Source organism: Ciconia boyciana, chromosome 6 (assembly GCF_034638445.1).
Source record: "Ciconia boyciana chromosome 6, ASM3463844v1, whole genome shotgun sequence".
In the NCBI taxonomy this organism is placed as follows: Eukaryota; Metazoa; Chordata; class Aves; order Ciconiiformes; family Ciconiidae; genus Ciconia; species Ciconia boyciana.
This window is the reverse complement of record NC_132939.1, coordinates 2,298,810-2,320,209: the sequence shown is the minus strand read 5'-3', so window position 1 is coordinate 2,320,209 and position 21,400 is coordinate 2,298,810. Positions and strand designations below refer to the sequence as shown.

The window sequence follows — 21,400 nt, the reverse complement described above, 5'->3', positions numbered from 1 at the left end:
CTGCTTTTGATTTGGCTTCTTTTCCCCAGGGCGCGACTCTTGCAGAGGTGACCATGTGAACCCTCTACCCTGAGGAGCCCCCGGCGCTGGGCAGCAATTCGTGGAAGTGGCTGGGGAGATGTGAGCTGTGCTGGCACTCGGGGGCTGAGAAAACCCTGGTGTGCGCTCCTGAAGTCCATTTGCAGAGATATAGCACAAAACAATTTCAGCAAAAGGCTGAAAACCTTTCTGTGCGACCAAAGGGTGATGCTGCCTGCTTTAGGCCTGTTTTCTTAGGATAAAAATAGACATCTGGAGAAAAACTCTATGCCAGATGCAAAATCTTGCCAATCAGTGTTAATGAGCCATCTCTGCTCCTGTAAGCACCACTGTCTGCACTTGTAGGAGAGAAGGTGCCTACTGATATGAGCACGATAAGGAGGCTCCTGGATGACTCCTCCCCTGAGTTTTTTTACTAATAATACTTTGTAGTTCGCATGCATGCTACAGCCTTGACTGAAAAGAAACGGCACAGATCCTGAAGCATTCACAGGGAGAAAAGAAAAATCCAAACCCACTAAGTCACGAGAGAAGGGAGCCGTTCCCTCAAGCTCAGAGGATGTAACACTGGCAATTAAGAATTGGCTTGAATTGCACCAAATGAGAGGATTTGTTGTTTTAGGTAAAGGATTGTTCCCTGAGGTGCAAAAGCATGTTAAACACAGTCACAGGTTATGATATTCAGATTTAATTTTGCTGTCTTTTTTAAACTTTGTGCAAGGCTAGTTGCAGTACGTGCCCTTCTGCACTAGGCTGTCTTCATGACAAGCAGTTTATGACAAGGAGAATTCCCCTTTCCAAAAGATGTGGCCACGAGGATCGTGCAGAGCCCAGTGACCTCTCGCCGGAGCTGTCCCATCTTCAGATGAATCATCCCTTCCTCCGCCAGCAGCGAGGGTGCAGATAGTGGGGCTGATAGTGCCATTTCTGTGGAAGAGGTTAAAAGACTACAAGATAAAATCACTTTCTCCTTTTCCCTATAAGAGAAAAGAAACCAAGCCCCCCACAAAAAAAAAAATCAAGAAGAGGGAGAGGATGACACACAGCAGCGCTGCCACACGGGGCTCCTCCACGTGAGACCTGGGGAGCTTCTGGGGTTTTGAAGTTAATTTAGTGAAATCCTGTCCTTTACTGTAAAAAAGACTCTACAGAGAATCCCAACACACCAAAGATTCAGCCTAACCAGATTTCCACTTCTTAGGCACTTTATTAGGTAAACTAAGAGACTCGGCAAAAAACAAAAGGCAGAAAATAGATGTCCCCAGACTAATGTCTCCATCTGCTTCACTAAACCTCATTGGAAAAAAAATGGCCATTTCTTTATGAACTCTGTGTACTGATTTGAAAAGACAGTGATGTTTTCAGCTGTCCTCCCCATGTGTAGCAAGGAATTCCCAGTCTCCGGCCAGTGGCGATGTATTTATCTATATTCCCCAGCTGAGTGGCTGGAGGGAGGTGGATGGAAGCACTGCTGAGCTGAACGTGGGGTTGAGGTCAGCTTGGTTGCAGCCAGCCTGCCAAGATGATCAGTGGCCAGGGAACAGAGGGCTTCCTCCCCACTCCTGCAGGTCAGTATTGTGAAATATTCCAGTACAACTCACAGTGACTCAAAATGCTATATTTAGCCTTAAAAACAAAGCAAACAAACAGACAACACCCCCCCCTCAAAAGAACCTTGATGTCAGCACACAATAATCTCTTCAGGAGCAAACGTGTAACTTTGAAGAAATCAGATGTATGCGCATGCAACAATTTGGTAAGACAGCTGGAGTAGTTCATTTCTGGATGCTTAAGATACCTGAAGAATGAGTGGGAGGTTTCAATCAGAAATCCTCTGGGCACTGCTGATGCGCAGTGCTACAGATGCACACACGTATGTGCCTGCTCCCAGACTGTCCCCATCCATCCCACCCCAAGCCCAAAGCCCAGGAGTGCCACAGTAAAACTCCTCTTTCCCTTCTGACTCTGCAAACTGGAAAGCAGCCCCATCAAAAGCTACTGGCGGTGGCTGCGGGGACCACGGTGGCTTTGTCTGCCTTCAGGAAGCTAGGATGCAGCTGCTGAATTTAGCTGGGGGATGCAGGAGGAGAAGGCAGCGGGGAGAATCCCACAGCTCCCGCCTGTGTCACCAGCACCGTCGGCATCGCCAACACCACCAGCACCACCAGCACCACCAGCATCGCCAACACCGTGCTCTGCTGCTGGAGGGGCGATGGCTCCGTGGGGATGCTGAGGTCCAGGGAGGCCTGCGACAGGCAGGGGAGAAACGAAGAATGGCAGAAACCTGCCAGGAGAGGGAAGGCAGTCAGCGAGCGGGTCATTGTCCAGGGAGGAGTGTTTCTAATCAGGAGCAAATGAGGAACCATTCACTAAATTCTGCTTGCGGAGCTTCTGGCAAAAGCCACTTCCTTTGTGGCAAAAAAAAAGAGCAAGATAAATAAAAACAAGGAAGCGGAGCTCTGACGTAACCGCAGTTACAAAACCATTCCCGACTCCCCAGCGACCCCACTGAGGCTGGGGGACCGTCGTGCGCTGCCGAGGGGCACACCGGGGACAGGGCACCGAGAGGAGTCAGTGGGACAAGAACGGGGACCTCCTGGTGACCGGGGGACTTTCTTCTTCATGCAACTGTCCTGGGAGGATCCGCTTCAGGATATGGATCCAAAGGGAGCGTGAGATGCCAAGACGTCGATGCTAATCTGCCCAAGCCCAGCTGGAAAGACAGCCCTTGCCTGTTGCTTCACCAAAGCTCACAGTTAAGTGCAATGTTTTCCTTCGTCCCTACCCCACCTTCCTTTCCTCCAGCATCCACTGCCAGCAGCTGAGTTCCTCCCACCCTCTCCCAGTGACCAGCAGCGCTCTCCCCAGGTCCTCTCCCCAATGCCTTGCACTTGCCTTCTGCATCTCCTGGTGAACCTCCCTCTCCCACCCCACAATGTCCACCACTCCCCTCCCCAGCACATCCCGCTTGCCCTCCACTGATGCCTTCCCGGTGCAGGGAGCTGGCGAGGGGCTGTATGGCTCAGCCCCGGCTTCTCCAAGCCACTAACTCCCTGTCCACTCTGACCGCAGCCAGGGACCACGTTCCACCATCTGCCCATCGTCCATCCATGGAGGTGACCCACATGTCCCCACCTCCTACACCACCCATGCCGACCACCGATGAAGAGGACCTGTGCAGGATAGAGGTCACTGACATGGCCATAGACGGTGTCACGCTGCTCATCTGCCTCTGCGGGCTGGTGGGGAATGGGACCGTCCTCTGGCTCCTCGGCTTCCGCATCCGCAGGAACCCCATCACCATCTACATCCTCAACCTGGCTGTCGCCGACTTCACCTTCCTCCTCTTCATCGTCACCTCATCCCTCCTCTACATGATGGAGAACTTCTACTGCTCCCCTGTTGTGTCTCTGATGTACCTGAAGTCACTTTTCCTGCTCTCGCTGTTCTCCTACAACATGGGCCTGTACCTCCTGACGACCATCAGCATCGAGAGGTGCGTGTCCATCCTCTGCTTCAGTATCCGCCGTCCCCAGCACTTGTCGGCCGTGATGTGTGCTCTGCTCTGGGCCCTCTCCATCGCTGTCATTGCTACAGTGACTTCTCTGTGCCTGTGGCACGACCACGATCACGATCACTGCAAGATGGCTCTCATCTCCATGTACGTCCTCAACTTCCTCATCTTTGCACCACCCATGGTCATTTCCAGCACAATCGTCTTCATTAAGGTCCAGTGTGGCTCCCAGCAACGTCAACCCAGGAGGCTCTACATTGTTATCTTCCTCATCGTCCTCTTCTTCCTCCTCTTCGCTCTTCCCCTCAGCATCTGGAATTTCCTGCAGTGGTTCAGCTACACCATCGTGCCCTCCCAGGTTGTTTTCCTGCTCGCCTGCATCAACAGCAGCATCAACCCCTTCATCTACTTCTTGGTGGGGAGCTACCAGAGGCACTGCGCCTTGGTGTCCCTCCAGGTTGCCTTCCGGAGGGTCTTTGAGGAGCTGGAAGACAACACAGCATGCAGCAATGATACTACGATGTACACGCTGGCCCCAGCCTGTTGAAGCCTTTCCCCCGCTCTGCTTAAAGTCCCCGGGATGGTGGCTGAGGGCTTCCTTGAGTAACCAGATTAATAAATGGCTGCAGTATTTCCCCGATGTCACCCACTCCCAGTGTAATTCTGCCCCCTGCAGAAGAGGAGACCAGGGGCATCGCTGAGGTCGATGTGGGGAGCGATGCTCTGCGGGGAGCGCGTTGGAGCACGGCTTTCCTCCTCCCTGCCAGCCCACCCCGGTTCCTAGGGCATTATTCCTGCAAGGAGAACTTGCCCCAGAGAACCATGTTCCCATCTCACACGCTGTCGACTTTTCGGGTTGAGCATTGCCTTTGGGAAACACTGACTCATGTACAGAGTGGAGGTAAAACCCATTTGGTGTCCTAAGTCCCTCTCCCCATCCCGTGTCCCAGCCTGCGCCGCCTCTCTGAGCTCCGCTCCCCTCCCGCCTCTTGCAATGCCGGCAGGGGGGAACCGCTGCCCCTCACCAGGCTCTGCCGAGGCTTCGCCGCCCTCCCTGCCCGCCGGTACCCGATTGCTGTATCTCACTGCTGCCTGATATCAATAAACAGCATCGCACACCCTGAGCTGCCTTCGGTCTGCGTGCCAGCACTCGCCGGCTTCGTCTGGGTCCTGCCCAGGGCCAGGGGTGCCGGTGGAGGGAGGGGAGATGCACACAGCTTGTGCTCTCTGGAGCAAAAATGATGCCAACGGCCCACAGCTGGGACTGCACCGGCACACCCGGCACGGGCAGGATGGGCCCAGGTGTATGGCGGTGCCCCCAGACTGTTTTATTAGTGTCACAGCAAGTATCTCCCCAAATAGTTTTTTTATTATTTTGTAAGCCAGGTCTAAGTGGAAAGGACTCTTCTTTTGCTTCTGAAATTCTTCCCCTCCCCTGAGCTTTGGCAGGCTGGAGCATTTCTCCTTCTTCAGCAGGCTGGAACGGTGCAGCAGCAAGGGGATGGGGAGTCTGTGGTCCCCAGCCTGGCCACCACCCTCCAGGAGCAGGGTGCCACGTCTGGTGGTCACCGCGGGCTCCACAGGGCATCACTCGCCTCCCTATGGCTTTGCCAAGGTCTCAGCCAGTCGCAAAGCCTCCCGTCACAGCGGTGGGGAGAGCTGTGGGTGCGCAGAAAGATGGTGCTGGAGCCAGCGGCGGTGTGTCAGATGGCTCCGAACCAAACGCCATCCTGCCAGGCCTCGGTTTCCCCGAGGGAAGGAACATTGCCCGTCCTCGGGCTGCCCCAGGGACACTCGGTGCAGCCCCCTCCCGCACTGCCCCACTGACACGTCTGGGGCTGGTGCTCCTCCCGTCCTGATGAGTGCGCACCCCCCACCATGTCCCACACCCTCCACACAGCCCCACCATGTCCTGCACCTTCTCACCAGCCCCACCACATCCCACACCCCCCCCGGCCAGCCCCACCATGTCCTGCCCTCCTTTCCCACCAGCCCCACCACATCCCACACCTCCCACGCCAACCCTACCACACCCCGCACCCCCCCCCCCCGCAGCCCCACCACCTCCCACTCCCCCGGCCAGCCCCACGCTTCAGCTCCAGAGCCTCCCTATGTGCTGCTCACCCCGGGCCGCCCCATAAGGTTTTGGGGGGGCTGTTTCTCGGGGAGACCCCCCCCACCCACCCCGCAGAGCTTCACCCCCGGTGTCCCGGCCCCCCGCACCCCCCCTCTCCCCCGCGAGTGGCCGGAGAGGAACGAGAGGCGGCGGATGGAGCCAGCGGCCTTTATTGGGGCGGGAGGAGCGGGGCCGGGCAGCGCAGCCCCGGCGGGAGGAGCAGAGGCTTCGCGGCGTTTCCCGCAGGCAGCGCCCGGAGCGCGGGGGCAGGAGCGGGGCTGTCGGGCACCGTCCGCCGGAGCCCCCGCACCGAGCCCCGGAGAGCCCCTTCCCCAGGGGCTGGGGCAGGCGGGGCAGGCGGGCTCGGGGAGGGTTTCCGGAGGGTTTCTGGAGGGCTCCCATCTCCGCTTCCCTCGCTGGAGGGCAGCAAAGCCCAGCGCTCCGCGCTCGGAGCCGGGGAGCGGCCGCCTGGCCGGGCGCCCTGCGGGAGGGAGCGGCCCGAGGGACGGGGACGGGGACGGGGATGGGATGGGGATGGGGATGGGATACATCCCGACACACAGCCACAGCAAGGCGACCTGCGGGCCCGGCCAGGAGCAAGGGTGGGCAGCTGAGCATGAAGCCGGTGTGGGCAGTGCGGCCGGTGCGACCACAGCGGCCTCTTAGTTGGAGATGGTGGTGACCCCGGTCTCTTCGAAGACCCTCTGGAAGGCAGCCTGGAGGGATACCAAGGAGTAGTGCCTCCGGCAGCTCCCCACCAAGAAGTAGATGAAGGGATTGATGCTGCTGTTGATGCAGGCGAGCAGGAAAACAACCTGGGAGGGCACGATGGTGTAGCTGAACCACTGCAGGAAATTCCAGATGCTGAGGGGAACCCCAAAGGTGAGAAAGAAGAGGACGGTGAGGAAGATAACAATGTAGAGCCTCCTGGGTTGACGTTGCTGGGAGCCACACAGGACCTTAATGAACAGGATCACATTGGAAATGACCATGGATGGTGCAAAGATGAGGAAGTTGAGGACGTACATGGAGATGAGAGCCATCTTGCAGTGATCGTGATCGTGGTCGTGCCACAGGCACAGAGAAGTCACTGTAGCAATGACAGCGATGGAGAGGGCCCAGAGCAGAGCACACATCACGGCCGACAAGTGCTGGGGACGGCGGCAGCGGTACCAGAGCGGGCAGAGGATGGACATGCACCTCTCGATGCTGATGGTCGTCAGGAGGTACAGGCCCATGTTGTAGGAGAACAGCGAGAGCAGGAAAAGTGACTTCAGGTACATCAGAGACACAACAGGGGAGCAGTAGAAGTTCTCCATCATGTAGAGGAGGGATGAGGTGACGATGAAGAGGAGGAAGGTGAAGTCGGCGACAGCCAGGTTGAGGATGTAGATGGTGATGGGGTTCCTGCGGATGCGGAAGCCGAGGAGCCAGAGGACGGTCCCATTCCCCACCAGCCCGCAGAGGCAGATGAGCAGCGTGACACCGTCTATGGCCATGTCAGTGACCTCTATCTTGCACAGGTTGTCTCCATCAGTCTCCAGACCAGGTGATGTGGGAGGTGGGGATGTCTGGCTTAGCTCCATGGCAGGAGGTGGGAGGTGGTCCCCAGCTGCCATCAGAGTAGACGGGGAGTTACTGGGACCCTGAAGGATGTGTCAGAGAGGTCCTGGTGATGTGTCACAGCAGGGCTGGGGACAGGGGGTTGACAGGAGGGCTGGGGAGGTGGCTGCCTCACCAGTGATGGGCTGGGGGGTGAGTGTGAAGGAGAGGTTGGAGAGGCTCCAGGCACCCCGAGGGAGGATGCACATGGGAGCGGTGAGAGAGGCTGCGGGTAGCTCTGGGGAGATGCGAGCAGCTCCCCAGGATGGGCTCCGGTCCCGACCCCCTACCTTTCCAGGCAGCAGCCTGGGGCTGAGCTGCCCGCGCGTCTGAGCGGGGCACGCTCCCTCCCTCCAGCTCGCCTTGCCACGATCTTCTCAGATGAGGAGAAGCTGGGTCTCTGCATCCTCAGAAGACCTAAGCAGCCTGTCTCTCCTCCAAATAAAGCTGCTCTTTGGGGCGTTTCTGCAAGATCATGGGTCAGGTGGTAAGAGAGCACTGGGCAGTTTCAGAGACACAGGCTGCATCACCAAGCCTCTTTTCCTGTCAAATTTCCGTTGGTCTTGCGGGAAAGGAAATGTTTTGTCCGAGAGAATACCCCAGAGGATGAACACTGCAGCAGCTACATCTTGCTGTGAAAGAATCTTGATGCTTTTAGGATTCAACCTGATATCTCATTAGGCTGGTAATTACCACCTGCCTAATTGTTTTATTGTGCTCCAGTCTCCTCCTTCCACCCTGCCCTGATGCTGGCATCCTTCTGAGATTATTCATTACTGTGGGCATTTGCCTTCCACCCTCCCGGCATGTGAATCGCCGCTGTCTCTCCTTCATCTTCATCGTGCATCAGGCTTGCATGGGAATTTGGTGTCCGAGCCATCGGTTCAGACTTACCCCAGCTGGTCTGGGGGCTGCAGTGCTCTCCCAGCCGGGCTGGTACCCACCGAGGGAGCCAGGGGGGCCGGTGGCAGGAGAGCAGGGGATGAGCCACCCATAGGGTTGGGGGCAACAGCAAGGAATGGCACACATGATCCTCCCGTCCCTCCCTGCACCCCTATACCAGAAGCACTCATTCACCCCCGCCGGCGCCTTGGGGTGGCAGAGGAGGGCACCGACCGGAGGGGAGGGGGTCTTGGGGACCTCCAAGCTGGGATGTGGGGGACATGGTCTCTCCTTCCTCCCCACACCGGCACCGGTTGCCTTCCGTGCCCCCTCCAGCTGCTGGGCTCCCCTGTGCTGGTGGGGCGACACGGCCATACGGCAGAAAAAGCATCCCCCCAGTGCTGGGTGCCCTCTGCTCCTCCAGCAAGGGCAGAAAGCTGCTGCTTCAGCTCGTTAAGCCAGCTAATTGCCGCTAGGACAGCTAACACCCCTGCCTGGCTCACCTGGGTGCACCCATGGCAGGGCTGGGGGAGCTGGTGGGAGGGGGCACCCACGCACAGGGCTCTCTGGGCCCGGCCACCACTCAGAAACACCCCATGTCCCAAATCCCTCATGTCTGAGCATCCTCTGAGCTCCCACCTCCCCGAGCAGGGTCACGGGGGTCCCCATCCCAGGGGAGGTGGGCAAGGATCACTGTGGGTAATACAGGGTGGTCAATGTGGGGTCCACGCACGGCACCGTCTGAGCCCCCGGGAACTGCGCTGGGTTGGCACGTCCCCGAGCAAAGCCGGGTGCCGCAGCCCGTCCCCACCAGTGTGCTGGGGTCACCGGGAAAAGACTGTGGGCCGGGGGCTGCCTGCGCCAGCCGGGTCCCACTGGGCCGGGTGCCAGGGACAGAGCTTCCCCGCAGGGCATGGCTCGGCATGGCACGGCACAGCTGGGCAGGGCTGGGCACGGCACATCACCTGGTGTGACGGAAAGGGTGGCACTGGCGGGGCGGCCAGAGCTGTGAGTCACCCCCCCCCCGTGCCTCCCTCCACCCTGGACTTTGCCTCCTGTGGATGCTTGGGGCAATAAAACCCAGGCTCTGGGGGGGGCCGGGGCGTCAGGGAGGGCCCCCACCTGCAGCAGACACTCAGCAGTCGGGGGGCACACGCGTGTGTTTGCACGCACGAGCGTGGGCGTGTGCAGGAGGGAGCTGTGGGCGTGCGAGAGGGAGCTGTGCAAGCCTGCGTGTGCGTGTCCGTACGTGCGTGCAAGAGAACCCGCACGGACGAGTGCAAGGAGGAGCCAGGCGTGCAAGCAGGTGTGCGCGTGCAAAGGAGCCGCACACGTGGGATGGAGTCACGCGTGTGTGTGTGTGTGTGTGTGTGTGTGCGTGCACCAGGCAGCTCTGCACGCCTGCGGGCGGGTGTGAGAGGGAGCGTTGCACACGCAGGCGGGAGGCAGCGGTGAGGGGCGTGTGCCAGGCGTGCAGCGTTGTACAAGGGAGCGGCCCAGCGGGTGTGCAAGGTGCCGTGTGCGTGCGGGGACCCCCGTACGTGCGTGGGCCGGAGGGACCCTGCCAGCGCTGCCTCGGCCACCGGCACCGGGCACGGCCCCGGCCCCGAGCGGCGCCGCAGGCGGGCCCGGCGGGCGGGGGGGGGGGGCCGCACCCAGGGCCGGGCGGGTGCCTCCCGCCGCCCTGTCCCCATGCCCGTCCCCGCCGAGGCCAGGCAGGCTCCGTGGCCCCACCGGCCGCCCTCATGCAGCGGGAGCGCGGGGGGCAGAGCCCGGCCCCCCCCGAGGCCGAGGTCAAGGCGGTCGTTGTGGGGGACGGGGGCTGCGGGAAGACGTCTCTGCTGGTGGCCTTCGCCAGGGGGGACTTCCCCAAGGTACCGGCCTCCCTGCCCCCTGGGACCTCAGCCCCGGCGGGACGCGGTCGCGGGTGGGGTGACCGTCCCCGAGCGGCTCCCCACGCAGACGTGCTGCGGCCGGGGGAGGCTCCCGGGGAGCGGCGGCGCGGGCGGAGGGGGGACGGGACGGGACGGGACGGGACGGGACGGGACGGGCACGGCGGCGGCAGCGGGGCCGTTTGCAGCGGGACACGGGGCTGGGGGGGCTGGGGCGGGGGGTGGCCCAGCCTGGGGCTGACGGGGGCGGGGGTGGCCCCCCCGGGGCGAGCGGACGGGCACCTCTGCGGGGTCTGTCCGGGGAGTGGGGTCTGTCCCGCAGCGAGGGCACCTACGGGACGGGGGGGGGGGGGCAGCCCACAGAGACCCCAGCACCTCTCTCCCGGGCCCTCCGGGTCCCACCTGCCTGAGGGTCGGTGCTGCCCTGGGCTGGGGGGGGCCGCAGTCCCGGGGCTGTGGGGGACAAGGAGAGTCCCCACCCCCTGCCCTGGGGAGGGACCCCCATCTCTGCCCCCCCCGTTTCCCTCTCCTGACCCTGGGTACCTCCCCGTGCCCTGTCCTGCACACACATCCCCGCGGGGGTCCCCTCTGCCGCTGCCCCCCACTGCTGCCTGCCGCCACCTGTCTCATGTTCCCCCCTGTCCCCTGCCAGGTCTACGTCCCCACCGTGTTCGAGAAGTACACGGCCTCCCTCCAGGTTGGTGGCAAGCCCGTGAAGATCCACCTCTGGGACACGGCAGGTGGGACAGGAGGGGACGGGGCAGGCAGTCGTGCATGCCCCCCCCCCCCAACCCGTGGGTTTCGGGGTGTCCCACACCCGTGGGTCATGCCTTGGAGGGGTGTCCCCATGCACTGACCATGGGAGATGGGGGGTTGACTCATAGCCACTGGTCCCCGAGGATGTCACTCTCAGCAGTGCTGCCTTTCTGTCCCCAGAGCCCCACGATGCCCCCAGGCTGGAGGGGCAGACGTGGTCCCAGGCTGGGGGGCACCCAGCCCAGTAGGGAACTGGTGCCTAATGGTCTGCTTCTCCGCCCGGCAGGACAGGAAGACTACGACAGGCTTCGCCCGCTGTCCTACTCGGACGCCAATGTTGTCCTCATCTGCTTTGACGTCACCGACCCCAACAGCTACGACAACATCCTAACGAAGGTAACGCAGCCCCCGGGGGGGTCTGCCCCTGCCCCGCGTGTCCTCCCCCTGGGAGGTGGCGTGGAGCCGGAGCTGCTGCCTGTCCCCCGGGTGACATGTGTGTCCCCCGCAGTGGTACCCGGAGGTGAACCACTTCTGCAAGGGCACCCCGGTGCTGCTGGTGGGCTGCAAGACTGACCTGCGGCAGGACCGGGCGGTGCTGCGGAAGCTGCAGGAGGGACGCCTGGAGCCCATCTCCTACCAGCAGGCAAGTGCCACCTCCCGAGGGGCCGGGGATGCCCCCCCAGCATGGGGTGGTGGGGGAGCCGGGGCCCACGGGAGGAGGTCTGACCCCACGGCTCCCCGCAGGGAGAGGCCATGGCCCGGCAGGTCCACGCCGTGTCCTACTTGGAGTGCTCGGCCAGGTACCAGGAGAACGTCGGGGACATCTTCGTGGAGGCCTGCGGTGCCGCCCTCAGCGCCGCCCGCCAGAGCCAACGCAGGAGGCGACGCAGGAAGGGCTGCGTGCTCTGCTGAGCCCCCCGCCCCTGGCATAGACCCTGGGACCTGCTGCTGTCCCCACTCTGGCTCGGGACAGCGTCTCGGCTCCCAGCCACCGCCAGACCTCCGCTGCCACCGCTGCCACGCTCCTGTCCCCCCGCAAGCCGGCCCTGCGGAGCTGGCGCTGCCAGTCGCCATGGGGTGCCAGCGGGAAGGCACCCCCCTGGGCACGAAGAAACTGTCCCGCCAGGGAACCCAGCGTCCGAGTGTCCCCTGCCAGCCTGCCCGCACCGAGCCCCGCGGACAGACGGGGTCTGAGAGCAGAGGACTGATTTTTTTTGGGGGGGGGGTCCCCTTCCCGCTGGCAGGCCAGCGAGGGAGGGGCGACATGGGGTGATTTCAGTGCGGTTCTGCCATTAAAGCCCGACACTCGTCAGCACGGTGCGATCCCTGCGGGCAGGGGCAGCCCTGGCACAGCGCCGGGGGGACGGGGTCCTGCCACGGACCCTCTGCGGCCGGGCAGCCTCTGGGAACGAGCCCCCTCCTCCTTTTTGGCTGGGGCACGCGTATGCACGTATATAGGTGCGTGTGCGTGTGCGCCGCGTGTACATAGGTGTGCCTGCGTACGTGTCTGTGGGTTGTGCACATGTACCTGTCGGTGTTTACAGGTCTGCGTGTACGTACATGCACGTTTCTCTACGCGGGTGTCAGTGCGTGCATGCATACGCGTATGTATAGCTGCACGTATGTTGATGCGCGCGTATATACGTGCACTCACGTCCCCGCGTCCCCCGTGTCTATGCGTATAGATGCCCGCACGCGTGACCGCAGGTGTGTACAGGTGTGCACGCGGGTGTGAAGCCTGTGCGGACACAGATGTGCACACGGGCGGCTGCTCTGCCCACGCCGCTGCCGGTGCAGGCAGGGGCCCGGCCCCGCCCGCCGCTTCCCGCCGCCGCCCGCCGCCGCCGCCGCACCCCCGGGGAGCATGCGCGGGGGGGCGGGGCCAGACGGGGCGGGGCCAGGAGGGGGCGGAGCTAGTCCCGCGGGAGCGTGCTCGGCCCCGTCCCCAGGCCGCGCGTGCGCGCTCGCTCCCGCGCCGGCGGGGCGGGGCCGCTGAGGTGCGTGCGCGCCCCCGCGGCGTGCCCCGCCGCCGAAGCGGGGCGGGCGGGGGGAGGCGCATGCGCGCAGCGGGTGGCGGGGGAGGCGGCGGGGGGGGTCAGGGGAGGTTGCGGGCGGCGCAGGCGCAGTGCGGCGGCCGAGTCAGTGTGTATGTGAGACTCTGACGGGTTCAAAATGGCGGCGGCGGCTCCTGTGTGAGGAGGGGAACCGCGTCCCGGCCGGGGGGCGGCGGGGCGGCGGCGGCGGGGCACGGCGCGGCGGGTGGCGGCGGGCGGCGAGGCCGGCGGCGGCGCGGCACCGGGCGGCGGGGGGTGCGGCGCGCGGCGGCGGCGGCGGCGGCGGGGGGACGCGGCGCCGGGCGGACGCGGCGCCGGGCCGGGGAGCGGGGCCCGCGGGAGCGGGCAGCGGCCCGGGGCGGCCGGCGGGGCTGTCAGCGCCCGCTCGCCGCGGCGGCCGCGCCGGGGGCGGCGGGGCGCGGTGGGGGGGGCGGCGGGGCCGGGGGGGCGCGGGACGGCGCGGCCGGCGGGCCGGGCCCGGGCCCGGGGCGCGATCGCTGCCTGACCCGGGGGTTCCTCCTCCGTCTCTTCTGTTTCTCCCCGTCTCGGCGCTAGAAGAGGACAAAGGCGCAGGAGAGACCTGGTGAGCCACTCGCTGGGGGCGGGGGGGCCCCGGCGCCGGCCCGCCGCCCCCGGCCGACCCCTAAGTTTCCGCGAGTCCCCGCAGAGGGGCCGGGCGGCGGGCGCCGGCGGCCGCCCCCGCCGGGTCGCGCCGCGGGCGGCGGGGCCGCTGCCCCGGCCGGGAGGGAGCGGGCGGGTCTCCCCTTCCTTGCGGCCCCCGGGAGGCCGGGCCGGGAAGTTGGTGGGCAGGGGGCGGCGGGGCGGGCGGCTCCCGGGGCCGGAGGGTGCCGGCTGACAGCTCCCCGGGGACTGACGTCCTGAGCGCCGTCCCAGGGCTTCCCCCGCCGCCGCTTTGTTCTGCCGGACCGCTCGGCCGTGCCGGGGCTGCCTCCCTCCTGCCCCGGGGCGGGGGGGCGAGGCCGTGGCGGCGGGGCCGGCCCGGGACGGGCCTCCAGCGCGGGGGCGGGATGGGGCCGGGGGCCGGCCGAGCCGCACCGGGCTGGGGGTTTGCCCCGCGCTGTGGCAGCGGGCGTTGCGAGCGGGCTGGCTCGGCTGGTGTGTTGCACTCCGGTTGTCCGGGTGTTTATAAACAGAGTTTAGCGAGTCTGGGGAAGCTGCCTTAGCTGAGCCGGGAAGTCCGGTCCCGAGCGGTACAGGCGGCGGGGATGGGGGAGATGCTAGCGGGATTTGAAACGCTCTGCTGTCAAACCGTGCTCGGAGGGTCGGGGAAGAGCAGGATGAAACAAGTTCTCTCCACGCTATGGTAGCGGTTCCGTAACGCTACACGGGGTGGCTTGATTCCTTCCCCGATGGTCTAGCATAGGTATAGTCATGGGGATTAAGAGCTGCAATATACCTAGGCTTTGGTTTCATTCGGCTCCTTTAAAAAAAAAAAGTTTAGGTGCCATCTGACGCCTTGGGAGGTTTTCCCATGTTATTGTGTGGTGTCACAAGGTGGCAGATTTGGAGATCTGAGCATGTAGGTCTTCTCAAGACGGGAGTTAGTCCCCTACCTGCAGCCCTGCTCAAGCGCTGTACCTAGGAGAGATCCCATACGCCTTCGCTGTTCATGGGAGATGATCTGTACCTGTGTAGCTTCTCCCAAGTGCCGCGGTACAGGATATCCAGAGGACGGCAGTGGTGGTGTTTGGAGGAGTTGGTTCTCTAATGCATGGTCTTGTACCCTGGGGAAAACCAAGCTGCTCCCCGACTGCTATCGAGCGTTTGACAGCAGCTTGCCTGTTTCCTATCCCAGTGTGGGCCAACTGAGCTGCCACTTGCGCTGGTAGTAGTGCGAAGTGGAGGCCTTTTCCTGATCTGAGACCCGCAGCTCATGTCGTGTTACAGAACAGCTGGTAAAGTCATTTACCCTAGGTCATGCCTAAAGTTAGAATGGGAGTGTTACAAGTTGAGGTGGGCTCATCCACTGTGTTCGCTTAGCCCTGCACAGTGGTATGGAATCGGCCTCAAAATGAGCAAAGAAATGAGGGATGTAGGCGTCTCGTGTTTGTGTGCCTTGCTTCACTATTTCCCTTCTGACTTCAAAGGAGGAAGAGGAGGAAGACAGCAGTCCTGGAGTGTCCTTCTCACTCTCTTCAGAAGAGTCGGAGATGGAGCCCGAGGAAGAAAGGATCCGGTACAGCCAAAGACTGGTCAGTATTGGCCCTAAACAATCATATTCTGTTCTTGGTTCTGTTGCAACTGAAGAAGGAAAAGGCTTTTACTGGCAGCAGGTTTAAACAACCCAAAAAAGTGTTGTGGTGGATCGCTGCAGTCTGCCCAGAGGTATTATCTTAGCTGGCGGTGGGTTAGATGGCTTCGTGGGTCCTGTTTGTGTCACAAAGTTTGCCCTAATGAAGGGCACTTGGCTACTGAGCTCTGGGAGAGGGGAGGATTGGAGGCTGAGGCTGAGTAAGATGCTTTGCGAAGCTGCTGGATAGAAATATGCAATGAGTGTTGGTGTAGTTTCTGGCACAGCAGGTTTTCTCCATGTGTTCGTAACAAGCAGAGAGGCTGAAATACTGTGTGTTACCGTTATGTTGGCCTGGACTTGATTTGAGTGTGCTGTGAAATCTGAGGAAACCAGCTTCAGCTTCAAGCTCAAATTTACTTGTGCCTGTCCACATGTGCACGCGTCTTCTCCTGGTGTTTTCTGTCGGAGGGAGCTGTTCCAAAAGTCGGGTCCTAGTTAGGCCCTGTCAGGAGCTCTGGCTTGTCTGCTGTTTGTGCTGCTGTTCAGGGGTTGGTGTGAAGCCGCTGGTCTGGGAGTTGGGCCGTAACTGTGAGCAGTTTGGGGGCAGCTGCTCTGAGAGTCTGAGATGATATTCCCAGAGATCCCAGGGAAGGAGGGAAGCTGCTGTGTCTCCTGCAGGTCCATTTCAGGTTGTGTTGAGGCAGTTGTAAACCCCCTGGGAAGGGCGAGTGTCGGCTCTGTGATAGCTGAAGCTGTGATGGAGTTTCTCTCTGAGTCACAGCAGTACGTGTACCCGCACCTTCAAGGTGCTGTCTGTAAAGGTAAATCCTTATCCTTTAATACTCTGAAATCATTTGGTGCGAGGCAGCGTGGTACTCGGCATTAAGCTTTGTCCTCGAGAGTGAGCAGTTCTTGTTGCTCTTTTGCTGCTGCTGGCTGCCTGGCCATAGAAAGGGTGTTGGGGACTTGTAGCCAGCACGCGCCTTGTAGGTGGCCTAGGGACGGAAACCCTCTTGTGAGGGTAGAAACAGTTATTCCAGCACTGGTCCCCGTGGAGAGGAGGATACTGTGTAGGCTGCGGTTTGTCCAAACACCTGAAGGTTTACTGAAGGTGTGCTCCTTTTCTGCTGCTGCTTGGTGTCTATTGCATGTTTACTTTTTGCAGAGAGGATTCTCATGCTAGATGATTTGGTGACATGCACCTATGCTTTTATAGTCAGCCGCATTAGCCCGCTTCAGGAACCTGAAATGACTCGATTTGAAGTGGTTTTTAATCTTTTCTCTCTTTTGAGAAGGTGCTTAAAAAAAAAAAAAAAAAAAAAAAAAAAAAAAAACACCAACCCAAAACTGTAATACATCTGTGGGCCCTTCAAGATGGCTTGTTTTTCCCAAGTGCTTTGGTGGATGCTTTAATTTGGCGATGCTGCCAAAAAGCACTCCTCCCTCCTCCTGCCCACCTCCTCCCTCGTCCTGACGCACTTGTTCCCACAACTGTGTGGCACGCAGCTCAAGGTGCTGATTTAACTAGGAAGTGACCGTTTCTATGGCCAGCAGTCAGGGTGGCAGGATAGCTTATCTTGGAGGCAATGCCGGCTTCAGATTTTGGTTAAACTACGATCTTAGCTACACTTTGCCCAGCTGAAGTAACGCCAAATGGCTGGACAAAGACTGGGCAGATGAAGGGGACTAGCAGCCAGGAAGTTACCAGTTTAAAAATGCTTTTAATCTCACAAATAAAAATTGTCAGGAGGAGTTGCTGTCCTAGTGTAGGTGGCCTGGACTCCAGCAGAATGTGCTAAGCTGGATAAATGGCTGCGCACTGATGAGCTGCATGCCTAAGGGGCTTGGGAAGACACATGGGCAGCAAGCAGAGGATGAGGCTCACCTAGGCTTCTGTGGCCTCGTGCATGTTGTCTCTGCTGGCCTGCAGCCGAGAGGAGGAGGCATGACCCCTATGTGGTAGGTGAGGCTTAGTTCATGCCTCCTGCTTCGCTTTTCCTGGGAACTTCCAGCTCATGATGCTCTCTTGCTGTGTCAGTGACGCCCCTTGTTGAAGGACCTTTAAAAGATGATTTTATTCCCCCCCCAAGATGCATGCTTTGAAACATGGGGAGCTGTTCTCTTAGCTAGTGTTTCTGGAGCTCGCAGAACAAGGTATCACGGGTGAATTATCTGGGAAGACAAAAGTGCTGAATATGACTTATTTGAATATCCTACTCCTACATATGCCTTGGTCTTGGGAGTTGGTTTTAATATGCCTACATTAAAAGTTCTAGGTAGGGAAACAGGTAGTTGGTAGTACAGTATGTTTCTGCTGCTGTAAGCTGTGTTTCTTGTGTGTGACTGTGGATCAATGGGGGTATGATAGCAAAAGAATAAATATATTAAAAAAAAAAAAAAAATCAGAGTGTGATAGTAGTTCTACCAGCCAAACAACCTTGGCCAGAATAGCTTATAGTGGTGAAGGAGCTGAATTAATTGCATGGGCAGGTAGCATGGTTTGACGGCACCGGTGGCCTGAGATGGCAAAAGAAGCTAGCTATCTGGTGTGTCAGGGTAATTATACCAACAGCATCTGTTGACTGACTGGTTTCAATCAGGATGTAGAGGAAGTCTTGAGCATTTTGTGTGACTTTATTTAGTGAGCAATACTGTTACCTTCCTCTGGTTCAACAAAAATCTGATCTATGTATATTTTCTGAGTGGATTTGTCAGTATTGGTGAAAGATCTGGGTTTTGAGGAGAAATTCACCTGTACTTCGGATGTAGTCACGCTCCTACGAGAATTCTCTGCCAGTTCACGCATCCCTGTGTAGCAGAATGACACTTACATTAGGTGGGTCGCGCTGCTCTAACTGTGCTTGCTTCCTAGTTCAGGCTCTACATCCACAAATCCCAAGATTATAAAGGCCTGGATGAGTTGGTCTGGATGCAGGGGTGTCAATGGGAGGATATCTCTCACCCATCTGAAACGGTTAAGACTGTGGAAGAAGCTGTGTCCTGGCGAGCTCTGGGAGGCTGACGCAGGTAGGGGAAGGCAGTTTGTGGACGATGCTGCGTGAGCGGGGAGAGCGCACACAGCAGCAGGTTAAGGGATATCTGTGTTCCTCACCCCGAGATTCAGCTGGGCCTCCCTGCACCGTGAGTAGTGGAGGATGGGACTTGTCAGGCACTGCGGAGTAGTTTTCTACTAATTCTGCATATATGTTTCTGCTCCTCAGCTCTATAATAAGGCACTACTTCAGGATTGGTTTGAGGTGCTGGTTTTATAAGCTGTAGATCCGTGTTTTGCAGGCCCTTAATCGAGGAGCTGAAATGCTCTATTGTATCCTGCACCCTGAGTGACAGTCCAGCCCTGGCACTCACAATGCGATGGTCCCTCTCTGAGACTTGGAAGTCTTCCGCTGACTGTCACTGGGTGGTTGCACCCAGCCCATGTCACACCAAGCTGTTCAGCTCCCCACGAGGAGGCCAAGGGCACACTAGCACCTGGAACTGGAGCCTGGACTACTTAAAGGCAGCAGCGGCAACGTGAGCAGCTCTGGCTACGGACTAACAGCTCTGGAGAAAAAGAAGTTCAGTCGGTCTGGTGCTGTGGTGCTCAGGTACTCTGCCTGGTTCAGGCTGTCCAGACAGTTTCCTCGCAGAGTATGTTGTCTGCCTTGCACCGCCTCGGCACTCACCAGGATTGCAATGAGGTGATCTGAGACTGAGGAGAAACTGTTGCATGTACGTAACTTAATTTTTTGTAAGGTTAGATCTGTGTTAGATCATCGAGCGCGAGGAGGGGCAGCAGGGAAGGAATCTCCTGGTGGTGCTTGGGAGCTGTTCAGCCAACTGGCCAGTACATCTCCAGAAACTGCTGCCAGAGAGGCCGTTTGACCCAACGCTTTCTGAAGATGTGCTTGGCATGCTCGAGGTGAGGTGTGCCTGCCTCTCTGCCGCAGCACTGAGTGCGTGCGCGGTGCTCCGCTGCGGAGGGGATTCTCTCTTACTCCAGTCTTCACCACACACAAAGCCACTTTACCTATCCAGATCTGCGGAGCTGTCAAAGGGTTCTTCAGCGGGACGCAGGGCTGGTGTCTGCCTTCCCTTCTGCGGGGGAGTCGTGTATTCCTGGGTGCTGGAAGTGTGAGGAAATCTCGCCTTCTGTCTGCTCCATGGCTAATTCTGCCAGGCCTTTACTGTGAACTAAGACTAGCAAGACCCCGTGAGTTACGAGTTGGGATTAGCACATGACTGAATTGGTGCCGTACGCTTTCAGTGGCAGCACTCGGGGTGAGGAGTGAAGGGCAGCAGCGTTGGATCACTTCAGAATGGCTTGGGGGAGCACAGCAGGAGGGTGCCATTACCCTAACGACAAATCCTGCCAGTTGTGGTCCCTCTGCTGCTGTCAAGTCAGCAGTCTATATCTCAGGGTGTGGTTCTGAGTTAGGATTGCCGGTGTGGCAGAGCTGGTTTAAGAGGTTTTCTCCCTCCCTCTGTTACTGTCTCAGAAGCTGATGCCCCTGAGCTGAATGCTGCTTCAGGGGATTGTGGATCATGCCCTAGATGAAAGTTGGCAGGGGGGACATCTAATCCAAATTGTTGTCTGTGCTGGGCTAGTGAGCTAGCTGCCCCACCAGCAAGCCTGATGAGACTGGAGAGGTGGCAGTCTGAGAAGGGGAGACAGGGTGGGGTAGGAACCTCTTAAACTGGCTCTGCTGCTGGAGAGAGCCTGCAGTGGAGCTGCACCCTCCCTCAGGGTGGCGGGCACTCTCTGGGGCTCAGGCACAGCTCCTGCTGAAGGTATTGCGGTGCCTGGGCCCTGAGTGACCATCCCTGGCTGGGTGCAGTGGCACCCTTGTTTTGATTGTCGGAGATTGTTGTGACACCCATGAAGAGAAATGGGCCTCTGGAGGAGGAGAGCCACCCGCTGATAAGTGCTCTGGGTGCTCGAGCGTATGGGAGATGAGGGGGGAGCCAGAGCGTGAAATGCTGTCTCTCCCATCGCTTGGGGCAGTCCGTGTCCTGCCTTAGCACTGCCCTGCCCTGCCCTCTGGTCAAATCCTTATGTGAAATTTGAGAGGAGGCTTCTGCCTGAACCTACCAGCCAAAAACTGAGGCCTCTCCTGTAAACAGCAGTTAGCAAACCTGTCCTTACATGTTGGTGTCCACACTATCCCCCCGGCAAGAGTTCACATGAGCTTTACAGTATGTGGAGTCGTCAGCTGAGGGATGAAGCTTGGGGAGCATGGAGAAAAAGGTTTCTCTTGCAGCCGTGTGTACCGTGGTGTGGAGCGGCACCAGCATGATCAGGTGTTCACTGCCTGTGCCTGAGGGATGGCAAGGCTGGCTCTGATGGATGCCCAGAGTTACGGCGGCTCTAATCTTGTGGTTTCCAAGTTGTTCATATCAGTGGTACCAAACCCTTTCTGCAGGATGGGGTGATGTCAAACGCAGGACACCATCCATGGGAGCCAGGGAAGCCCGTGCATGTTAGTGTTCACGTGACACTCGTGACAAAGTTCCAGCCCTTATCCTCACACCACCAAGGAGAGATAAATGGCCTCAAAGCTGAGAGAGGGACATCAGCAGGGAGCAGGCTGCAAGCTGGCAGGAGTGCTCGTGTCTGGTAAGACAGCCTTGTGTTGGTCAAGCAGCTGCCCTTGCTCTATCTTGAATGGCTCGCGCTATCCCAGCAGTGGAATGCAAGGAGCAATGCCTTCCCATCAAGTTCAGCCTGACTTCTTGTTTGTACTCCTTGTAATGCTGCTTGCTACCCCAGGTAATGATCCCTTGCAGTTGCTGGTGTTTGTCATCCTCAGATCTTGGTGTGCTTGAGGGAGGCCAGTCCAGCTGGCTACTGGCTTTCCCAGAGCTGGTCCTGTTGACCTGGGACTCGTACGTGTATGCTGGGGTGAGCCTACCAGTGTAGTTCCTGCGGGTACTGAAGTGCGAGACGAGTCACATGCGCTGGGGTGAGAATCTGGGTGGTTGTATATCACCCTCCCATTTGAAATTTGATGCTGGCAATCCCTTACCCTGTCAAGCGATGCTCCCTCCTGTTGCCTGAAAGGGCTCAGAGTTTGTCTGCTATGTGCCCTATGTGAAACCCTGTCGGGCCAAATGTCGCTGGTCTGCTGGACACACCTCAGTTTCCTAGTCTAGACAGGACCTGTGCAAGTAGGGTAATTAATCTGTCCCACATGCCTCTGCCTCAAACTGAAGACGCTACAAATGAGTCATTCCAAATGACCCAGGTGTAATAATTGAGCTCTAAATAATTTAGGGACTGTTCAGATTTGATCT

At 59.4% G+C, this 21,400-nt stretch overlaps 4 protein-coding genes across 4 annotated transcripts in view; 3 read left to right on the top strand and 1 right to left on the bottom strand.

Annotated features, from left to right (window-relative positions):
- The first annotated feature begins 2,463 nt into the window (after positions 1–2,463).
- Positions 2,464–4,664, top strand: LOC140653012 (mas-related G-protein coupled receptor member H-like). Its single transcript, XM_072864587.1, has 2 exons — positions 2,464–2,794; positions 3,112–4,664. Exons 1-2 carry the CDS (start codon positions 2,731–2,733, stop codon positions 4,098–4,100), a joined length of 1,053 nt encoding a protein of 350 aa, XP_072720688.1. The 5' UTR covers positions 2,464–2,730; the 3' UTR covers positions 4,101–4,664.
- Positions 4,665–5,840: 1,176 nt separating this feature from the next.
- On the bottom strand, positions 5,841–10,186 carry LOC140653490 (mas-related G-protein coupled receptor member H-like). Its single transcript, XM_072865614.1, has one exon. The coding sequence runs from the start codon at positions 7,286–7,288 to the stop codon at positions 6,332–6,334; it is 957 nt and encodes a 318-aa protein (XP_072721715.1). The 5' UTR covers positions 7,289–10,186; the 3' UTR covers positions 5,841–6,331.
- RHOD (ras homolog family member D) lies at positions 9,899–12,097 on the top strand. Its single transcript, XM_072865615.1, has 5 exons — positions 9,899–10,027; positions 10,698–10,785; positions 11,088–11,197; positions 11,310–11,444; positions 11,546–12,097. The coding sequence occupies exons 1-5, from the start codon at positions 9,899–9,901 to the stop codon at positions 11,711–11,713; spliced, it is 630 nt and encodes a 209-aa protein (XP_072721716.1). The 3' UTR covers positions 11,714–12,097.
- An 804-nt stretch (positions 12,098–12,901) lies between these two features.
- KDM2A (lysine demethylase 2A) overlaps positions 12,902–21,400 on the top strand; it is a 51,985-nt gene continuing 43,486 nt past the window's right edge. Inside the window, exons 1-3 of the mRNA XM_072864151.1 lie at positions 12,902–12,993; positions 13,411–13,438; positions 14,964–15,068. Of these exons, the coding sequence (XP_072720252.1) occupies positions 12,974–12,993; positions 13,411–13,438; positions 14,964–15,068 (153 nt within the window). The 5' untranslated portion in view covers positions 12,902–12,973. The remainder of the gene's footprint in view (positions 12,994–13,410; positions 13,439–14,963; positions 15,069–21,400) is intronic.